The sequence below is a fragment of the Nicotiana sylvestris genome, chromosome 1 (assembly GCF_000393655.2).
Source record: "Nicotiana sylvestris chromosome 1, ASM39365v2, whole genome shotgun sequence".
Lineage (NCBI taxonomy): Eukaryota > Viridiplantae > Streptophyta > Magnoliopsida > Solanales > Solanaceae > Nicotiana > Nicotiana sylvestris.
The window spans coordinates 177,145,561-177,155,509 of record NC_091057.1 but is presented as its reverse complement, the minus strand read 5'-3'; the positions used below and the strand labels follow the sequence as shown (position 1 = coordinate 177,155,509).

The 9,949-nt window shown below is 35.2% G+C and overlaps 1 protein-coding gene across 1 annotated transcript; it reads right to left on the bottom strand.

The window, feature by feature from the left end:
- Positions 1-4,764: 4,764 nt before the first annotated feature.
- On the bottom strand, positions 4,765-7,482 carry LOC104227414 (transcription factor bHLH95-like). The gene is made up of 3 exons (XM_009779657.2): positions 6,975-7,482; positions 5,620-6,093; positions 4,765-4,887 (listed from the first exon to the last, which is right to left on the bottom strand). The coding sequence occupies exons 1-3, from the start codon at positions 7,329-7,331 to the stop codon at positions 4,783-4,785; spliced, it is 936 nt and encodes a 311-aa protein (XP_009777959.1). The 5' UTR covers positions 7,332-7,482; the 3' UTR covers positions 4,765-4,782.
- Positions 7,483-9,949: the final 2,467 nt, after the last annotated feature.

Genomic DNA, 9,949 nt, shown 5'->3' with positions numbered 1-9,949 from the left:
ACTAAGGAGTTTTGACAATTGCATAGCTTGAGATTGGGGCAGTATATACAAGGTATGTGAGGCTATCCCTTTCCTTCTTTTGCACGACTCCGATTGTACATAATGTAATGAACGAGCTTCCAAGATACTCTACTCTTAGAAGCTAGCAGTACTTACATTGTTTTCCCTCTTATGGAACGATTGATGTTAATGTTGCTTCTCTTATTCTTATGTTATCAATGTTGTTGGTACTTCCTGATTCTTATAAGGTTCATAGTGAAGAGTTAGTCCTAATAACGTGTACAGAGGATACCGACCTTACATCACTCCGAAAGGTTTAGAATGTGATTCCATGAGTCGAGCATGCATTATATATATATATCTATTTTAATCTACCGAGATATATATATATATATATATATATATATATCTATTTTACTCTACCGAGCCACACTATAGTTGGTCGGGTATGGCACCTATTGTGCAACCACTGATTAGTTGGGTTTTACCGAGCTCCACGTGGCTGGGTACGATTCTACCGAGCCTTATGATGGTCGAGTACGTTTTTTACCGAGCCTATTATGGCCAGGTATGATATGATGATGATGATGATGCCCACAGAGGCGAATGTTTTAAAGGTTTATGTATTTATACATATGTATCATGCATTTCATGTCAGTAGCCCTCAGAGGTACTAAGATGTTATAGGTTGTATATTCTCTATCCCTGCTTACATTATTGTTCGTATTTATGGTTCCCTGCCTTACATACTCAGTACTTTATTCGTACTGACGTCCTTTTGTTTGTAGACGCTGCATGTCGTGTTGCAGGTCCTGATAGACAGGCAGGTGGAGCTCCCCCACCATAGTAGGCTGTCCAATTCAGCGGTGATTGGCGAGATCCCTTATCCGGACTTACCGTGGTCTTGGTATGCATTTCTGTTATAGACATTATGGGTATGTCGGGGCCCTGTTCAGGCTATGTTGCAGCACTTATGTTCATTTAGAGGCTCATAGACAAGTGTCGACTCATGTATAGTTTGGTATGCCTTGTCGGCTGGTTTATGTTGTATAGTCTTTCATGGTAGCGTGGTAGCTCATACCTTATATGTAGTTTCTTGATTGTCTGGTCATCCCCTGCTATGTATGTTCATGCCGTCATATTTTATTGTTGGTTGTCCATGATCCAGGTCTACCATTTATATTGATCTCGTCAGCCCTAAAATAATGAAGGTTAGATGAAATGTACGTTGGTGCTCAGCAAGTATGGTCGGGTGCTAGTCATGGCCCTCCAGTTTGGGTCATGACACTTGATGCCGAGGAAGATCACGTTAAATATCCAACAAGGTACGACCCTAGTCCAATCCTTTCTATTTTTTCGACTAACACTGGGTAGCACGCGTTGCAATCTTTTTCCCTTTGAGTGGTTTTTGTCCCAAATGGGTTTTTCCGGCGAGATTTTTAATGAGGCAACCGTTGTCGTGTTAACTTAGAGCAATTCAACGGTATCCGAGATTCCCTACAATAAAGCTCAAGTACTTAAGGGCATTGACCTCAAATGTTTACTTTGTTGCAAGGAAATCACTTCAGGACATCGGGTCTCAATGGGAAAACTTTGTAATGGGCCAAACGGTCCGATGAACCGTGTCCATATAGAATAGTTGATCCCCGATGGCAAAACATGTACGCATGTATCAATTATCCAAAGAAGCATTCTTTCTATATCAGAACACTTTGTGCATCAAAGAAACTTGCTACTATACGAACAGCATGCTTGTGATTCCACGAGAAATGGCTCAAGGGCCAAAACGCAAATACACCTCGAATACTCGGGGACTATCATCGACAGTCAACGCGTTCGAGTATCTGAACTCGAATTTATAAGACCTCAAAGAGGCATCGCTCGAGGAAAAGGCCAAGGCCATCATACTCGAGAACTAACCTTTCGGACAAGTTCGAATAGTTATCGGGAAACAAGTCCAAGAGACATACCCGAAGGCTACGGCCATATTAAAGGCTACGACCATATTAAAGGCTACAGCCATATTAAAGACTACGGTCATATAAAAGGCTATGGTCGAAATAATGCGGCTCGGAGACGTCCTACTTCCGCCATAAATTAAAGGCCTTCAAATACTTCAAAAAATCGGTTAAACTTGGCTACCCTCGCCAAAAGCAGAAGCGCTTCGATAAAATCAGCCTTCGAATAATTAAAGGCTTCGATAAATATCAGCCTTCGAAAAATCCTTAAGAAGTATTAACACAAACGGGTTCTAATCGATTGAACCCTCGAAAAACTCAACGGATACAAAAAAACACATGCTAAGGCATAAAGAAATTTTCACTAAGTCTTTCAGCCGAAAAGTAGAAAAAAATTATAGCCGTCTTAGAGGCCGAATTGGCCCAACTTAAAGAGCCTAAGGGTCGATCTAAAAGAGCCTAAGGGCACTATAAAAAAGCCTAAAGGCTATTTTCATTTCGAGTTCGAGCAAGTACTCACTCGACTACTAAGCCCAAGGGCTACCCGAGTTCGAGAAAATTCTCACTCGGGGACTATCTATGAAGCCTAAGGGCTAACTCTATTTCAAGTTCGAGCAAGTCCTCACTCGATCATAAAATCCCAAAGGCTATCTTAACCCGAGTTCGAGAAAACCCTCACTCGGGGACTATCCATAAAGCCTATGGGCTAACTTTACTTCAAGTTCGAGCAAATCCTCACTCGACTATAAAACCTAAGGGCTATTTTCATCTCTAGTTCGAGCAAGTACTCACTTGATTACTAAGCCCAAGGGCTATCCGAGTTCGAGAAAATTCTCACTCGGGGGCTATCTTTCGAGCCCAAGGGCCACCTCATCTCAAGTGCGAGCATGTCCTCACTTGGCCATAAGGCCTAAGGGCTATTTTCATTTCAAGTTTGAGCGTGCACTCACTCAACTATCAAGCCCTCCTTACCTTATCGACTGTTGAGCCTAAAAGCTACATAAACTCAAGTTCGAATGGTCATTCGGGAACCATTGATCCGAAACATTTGAGGGCAGAACTTATTGTCGGTCATTACTATCTCAAACTTTGGACATTCAGAAGGAATTTTATGATGAGGCGCTTTGACCCACACAAAAGGGTAATAGATTCAGAAGCCATGCAAGGAAAAAGGCTTTGTATAAACCTTTTTACAAGAGCTATAGGTCACGATCAAGAGTTCCTCGCAAGGGCCGATCAACCTCAAAAGCAAAAAATTACTAAGAGTACGAAACCTAAGCAGCACGGTCCTTATCGACAGAAGTGTCTTCGCCCTCAGAATCTTCCCCGCCGCCGGACTCGCTAAAAGTTCTTGGAGTTTTCCTCGGGAAAGGCCAACTTCCAAGCTTTCGTTTCCTCAGTTGCTTATGTCACGATGATGATGTCATGGAAAATCGGGATAAAGATCAAGGACTCAATTCGTTTCTTGTTGTTATACTCTAAGAAACGCGGGGACTATCTGTATACGGTAGAAATTGGGGCTACCCGATTTCGTGGGCTCGAAGGTCACTTCAAGAGCGAGATCAAAATAGACCAGGAGCGAGCCCGATGGGAGGCTTCGAAGATCTAAGTGTCCGATGAACATCGAGGTCGAACATGACCGGCCTCGAGATAATGCCGTTATGAGTTTGTTACAAAAGGACAAGATTCCCGCCACGCCCCCAAGATCATGGCGTAAATTCCGAAATTTATTCGTACGACCTAGTACGAATCCGTACTAGGCGGTGAGACAGTTGTCCCAATTAGAATCCTTACTGTAAATGGAAATGTACCTTATTTAGGGTTTCCCTATTATATAAAGGGGACCCCAATCATTTATAAAGATCATCTAATCATGGACAAAGAATATACTCTCTACTTTTTGCTCATTGTTCATCAGAATTGTCCTTTAGCTTTACTGTTCTTGACCAATCTCAAGGTCACTTGGGCTCGAGGTCCAGACTGATTTATCTACTGGTTTGTTCTTACATATTTCTTTCATCTATATTTCAAATTTCTTGATTATTAATTAGTATTGAACTAAATCACATATCTTTAAAACCACAAATCAAATTTAGTTTTTACTAGTATTTTCGAGGTAAACAGATATCCTATTTATTGTAGGTGAAGAACAATCTGAAATATCCCTCAACCAATTTAAAAATGCCCAGAGAAAAGTTCACCTCTTAATTGAAGCGAGGACATACCATATATGTATTCGACATTTTTCTCACGTTTTCTTCATCATTGATATTAAAAATAACATAATTTTTTAAACGTCCTATAACAAGCATTTCTTGCACGAGTCCTACATACCTTCAAAAGCTAGTAAAACGAGCACAAGACTATATTTCTAGATCAATCACAGATCTTTTACCCCCTTCTTGCACTAATTGGTTGTTACTAAACTTAAATATATCAATACAATAAATTAGGATAGAGAAATACTATTGGTGGAATTTCAGCAATAGTCAATAGTAGTATCTCTTTTCGCATTTTCGCATTTTCGCATCCCATTATCCATCCTAGTTGATGATATTCTAAGCTTGCAAATTTTTTCTTTTTAATTTCTGAAGGGACAATAAGAGAAGAATTAGATAATTAAAATAAATAAAAGCGGAGCATCTACATAAAATAAAACCTCGCTATATTCTTCTTATAGCTGCCACTGCTGAAAAGTGAAACCAAGAATTTCCTTATAATATCTTTGGAAGAAAATTGACCAAATTCCACTGTTGTCATTTAAAAAACTCGCAAAATTCTTCAACTCTCGTAACTTTTTTGTGAATTTGGCTAGATAGCTGTATCATTTGGAAGTTGCCCACAACATTATCTCTTCTGCTGCTTGTTTGTATATTTCTTCCACTGTCAATGCTTCCGAGAATTGATTCAATGTACTTCCACCTGTTGCCTATGAATATTCAATTCAACATGTTTTCAGAACCAAGTCATTAACATAATTTCTGAAAAATCAAAAATTTTGTGGATTACGTCGTAAAAAGAAAATTTTCAAACAAACCCAACCCCGGGCCAGGTTAGGTGAGGGAAGCTTTTAGAAGGAAAAAAAAATATTATCCCGGATATCTCTTGAGAAAGATATTTAATTAATACCCACTACTATCATTTATTTCTATTTGAAGTAAATATCTCACTTCACACAATTAGAGCAGTAGTAAAGGTGATCAATTTGAAAAAAGAAAACTGTTAAATACTTCTTGTTTTTCTAAAGCTTTAAACATTTTGAGACAAATATAATTTGCCAAAATAAATAAATTTGGACTCGATGAACTATGTAATAAAAACTAATGTCTTTATGCATGTGTGTGTGTGTTACATTACCCTGACATTAATGATGATTAGTATGCTATGATATTATAATGACTCAAATAGCTTCTCCTTATTTAGGTTTAGGATGCTCAAAACCTGTATTTTCTTCTGATAATAACAAGAAAACCTAATTCACACAATCTTCAGAACGACCAACCTAACCATATCACAAATCAATACCAATAATTAAGTGGATTAATTAGTAAACACCAACATTCTTTTTGAAGCATAAATCTAACTTTTACTATTTGCTTGTTATTTTCTTGAGTAAGAAATAAGAAGAAAGGAGATTATAGAGAATGGAGAATGGACTTACATGGGTTTGAATCATGTACAAGCTTCTATAATGATCTGATGAAACTTGAGCAGATACCATCCCTATCTTATATTTCTCCAAAACAAAACAAATGCCACTTAAAATTCCAGGTTTCTTGAGACAACAAATACTAATATGAGCTTCTTCTCCACAAACATTTAGTATCACGTTTGGAGAAGTCCATGTTTGAAATACTGTTGGAATATTCAAAAATGGAGTTGTATTATTATTATTATTATTATTGGTTGGTGTAATAGCAGTTGAGTTACTAGTAGATCCTTGATCAGCCAAAAATAGTTCCCTGTTATTACTCTCTAGTAATTTCTGTGAAGTAATTATCGAAAGATCATTACTATTCATTGTAGCTGTTAAGCAATGAAGCTTTTCTAGCTTCTGGTTTTGAAGCTTCTGAAGAGTATTCTGCAGTGTTTTAATGTAGTTCACTGCTTCATCAACAATGGTGGACTTGTCAGCCTGCAAATATAAACGCGATTTTAACTTTTATACACTGACAGTGTAAATGAATTTTTCTCATAGGGGTCATTAACCATGTTTTGCTAGTTTCATATAATCAGTGGCGAAACAGGGAATTTTATCTAGGGTGTTCAAATTTAAAAAAAGTAAAAAAAATTCCGATAAAAGGTGTTCAATGTAATTTTTCAACGAAGGGTAGTCAATTGACCACCCTTAGAGCTACGTAACTTTGCCTATGCATGTAATAGGTTTTTAAATGACATGGTAGTGTAATTTTTTGCACTGTCTAATAGTTTTAAGTTAAACTCTACGTTGCTAGTTATAAGTAACCCGGAAAATAAGGCAGATTAAGATACATAAATAATTTAAATCTTCTTTATATGAATAGTGTTTGTAAAAAAAAAAAAAAAAATTGGTACGAGGCATCTTATACAAGACATGCGAAAAACCCGGAAGTTCTATATTGTTTTTCCTTCTATTTTGTGGGAAAACCAAGTGCATGTAATTTGATTATTACATTTGTAATCAACATATAGAATTATATATACATATAATAAGAAGGGGAATTTATATGTCACCTTGTCTGAACTGTTTGAGACATTATTAATGAACCGTATTTGTACTTTATAATATATACAATAAAAAGAAAATTACTAGAGAGTAATAAACTATTAAGTAGGGGAATAAACGCGCTTTTATTTTTTCATTTTTCAAAATTATTAAGTAGGGGAATAAGAATTAATAGGGGCCGGTGTGGCCAAAAAAAATTATAAGAAAATAAGTTTGAAATATTTATGAATTCCACTTAGTTTCCTTTACTTGATCGATGGATTTTGAACAAAAAGCCAACCACTTTCTATTTGAATAAACAAAATTTATACCTTAGGAGGAAGTTGAGGAAGCAAAGCATGAAGATTAGAGAACATATTCCTCATCTTCTTTCTCCTTTCTCTCTCTGTCCATATGTGTATCTCATGATCTGATTCTCCTTCACCACCTCCAATACCACCACACTTTACTTCATCACTTTCTTTGCGGCCACTCGCACTTCTTTTTCTGCCGCGGGCAGCCGCTTTAGTCTCCTTAGCAGCGGTCCGCGGCTGATCATGACTAGTATTTGGATCTGACAACTTGTCACCCGCAAATTTCTCTTCACTCCCATCTAAGTTATTCGAGTTTAAAAATGACCACCCTTGATTGTCCCATATCAAACAATCACGGCCACTCCCTTCATTCATTTTTTAGATGATCTGATAGCGTATACTAAGTTATATATATGTATATTCTATATGAAGATAAGGGTTTTTTTTGGGGTAGGGGGAAGTGTAGAGGGAAAAAAAAAGGAGAAATGAGGATTGAGAAGGATGACTATTGAATAGGAAGAGAAGTGGAGAAGGGTGAGAAAAGATAGTAGAGATATACAAGGGATGATTCGATGGGAAAGAGAACAAACCAAAATACAATCATAAGCCAAAATGCCGTTACTGGCTTCAAAACAAAAAACGGTAGCTAAAGCACTTTTGTACACATATTTTGTTTCTCACTCAATAGGGGCCCCAATTCCCCCAATGATCTCACTCACATTTCAATCTACTGATTAATTAGTCTAATTTCCTAGATTACAACCGAATCAAGATTTTCTTATCCAAATCTCATCTATCTAAACACAAGTTTTATATTTTGAAATAATATTTATATTTTGAGTTGAGTTTAAAGGAAGAAAGGTGGTCAGTGAGGATTCATATAGCCGTTCTGAACTTGTTTGGAATTGAGGCTTTATTATTGAAAAAATGATACTGTATAACCGCTCTCAAAATAGCAATCAAAAAAGTGTATATTTTTTGTATATATATATTGTATGTTATATACAAAAATTAAACAAACTTTATACACTTTTTCAGCTCCCGAATGTAAATAGTTTCTGACGCGGGCTAAAAGTGATAATATCCCTTATTATTGTTTCAAAATCAAAAGTGTGCCTATTTATCTAATAACAATACATAATGTGTTTTTCCCCGTGAATTAAACCTTTTATCATGCAATATTCATTTTCCTTAAACAAAAAAAAATCATTATATTTAATCTTCTAGCGAGGATGCTACATGCCTCTAATGACTTAACCATTTTTAATTAGCGCAGAATAATTGACAGCTCTTCTCTTGCTGTTTTTTTTTTTTTTTTTACAGAGAGGAGCATAATGTGAAAGCAGTTTTTTGACAGGGAGGAGCATAATGTGTAAGGCTTGTCTGAGTTTAATCTGTTCTTATCTTGTGACTAATACTAACAGTTTCATTATTATCAACACAAACCACGAGCGTTACATCTTAAGGCAATGATTCAAATGCTACATTTGTCTTTAATACGAGCGGATCGATCTACCACTTAAGCTATGTGGGAACACAAATTACTTTTGTCCAAACTTTATATATAAATAAGTATTTATAAAGTATTTGATTGTGCATCGATTATTCGTGTATATTAACTTAAGGTCGTCGTAGGAATCAATAAACTTCAAATTTTGGATCTGTCTATTTAACGCCTTATATTGTCAAATAAAGTATGAATTAGTCGAAGCTCCAATGCGCGTACCAAACACTATTTTTCTTTTAATTTTTATACGAACCATTTAAGCTTTCAAGTGTTTGATATTGTCTAATAACCAGACACTATTTAACACAAGTTTCACAATTTTTTTATAGATTCAAATTCATTTCATCTGTATATTGTAATACATTTACAACCTCACTGTATAATACATAAATTAAATTTATACGCAAAATCGTATAGTACTAAATTTAGTATGTGAGGAGGGGAAGATAGGAGGAATAGTTGTCTGTGGCGTGACGTAAAGAGGGTTGCAGAGATCGAGATTGGCAGAATGTGAGTCGTTTTCAATTGTTGATTTTTGTGTATTTTATGGCCACACCACACCTGTATTACTCGTTCCATCTCAAATTATCTGTTATATTTTTTTTTTAAATATTTTTTAGGAAAATATTAATTAAAAGGAATTTTAATTATTTTATCCTTATTTATATCTTAAAATATAATTTTTATTCATTAAATATTTATATATTATCTTCATTTTTAAAAATAATTATTATTAAAAATAAAATAATAAAAAATTAATTCTATCTTAAACTTTTAAAATGATAAATAATTTAAAATAACTATTTTTAAAAACCACGAAAGATAACTTGTAGAATTTCAAAGCGGGTATGGTAAAAAAAAAAAAAAAATCGGTATGCTTGCGTTTGCTATAAAATGTAATGATGACTTTATGTCTCTTAGCGGTTTTTGGCTCTTTTCTCTTTGCCACACTGCCACCCGAAAAATACTTAGACACCCAATATTTTCACACTTTTCCCTCTCCTTTTTATACTCGTATGTGAAGCTGTATATGTATATGAGAATTCTCTATTTTAAAGATAATACTTCTATCATCCTAATTTATTTGGCAATAATTTTTTATTCTTTTTCAGAAAAATTTGACTTTTTCTATGTTAGAGACTACTTTACTTTTGTATTTCCATTATTTGTTATAAACTCCCACTAATAAAAAAACAAATTATTTGGGCACAAGAGCACCATTGTATTTTTGTTTGACCAAAAAGTATAAATCTTTGGTTAAACTAATTAATTTTATGTAATAAGGGGTTAAACCAAGTTAATAATAATATTCCTAGATTTATAATTAGTTAACACAAATATTGCAAGATAGTGTTGGTGAGGGGTTAAATGTAGTGTGCATTTAATATTCTGAGAGGTTTGAGTAATGATAAGAGAATATCAAATAATGAATAACAATAAATGGCACTAACGTAAATAGGGAGAATGATTCACCCAATATTGAATG

Bases quoted from the DNA above. Each gene is read 5' to 3' on its own strand.
- LOC104227414 (XM_009779657.2), bottom strand. From the start codon at position 7,331: ATGAATGAAGGGAGTGGCCGTGATTGTTTGATATGGGACAATCAAGGG. The intron at 6,094-6,974 runs GTATAAATTTTG...TTATATTTGCAG, and splicing joins TTCCTCAACTTCCTCCTAAG to GCTGACAAGTCCACCATTGT. The intron at 4,888-5,619 runs GTAAGTCCATTC...GAATATTCATAG, and splicing joins TGTACATGATTCAAACCCAT to GCAACAGGTGGAAGTACATT.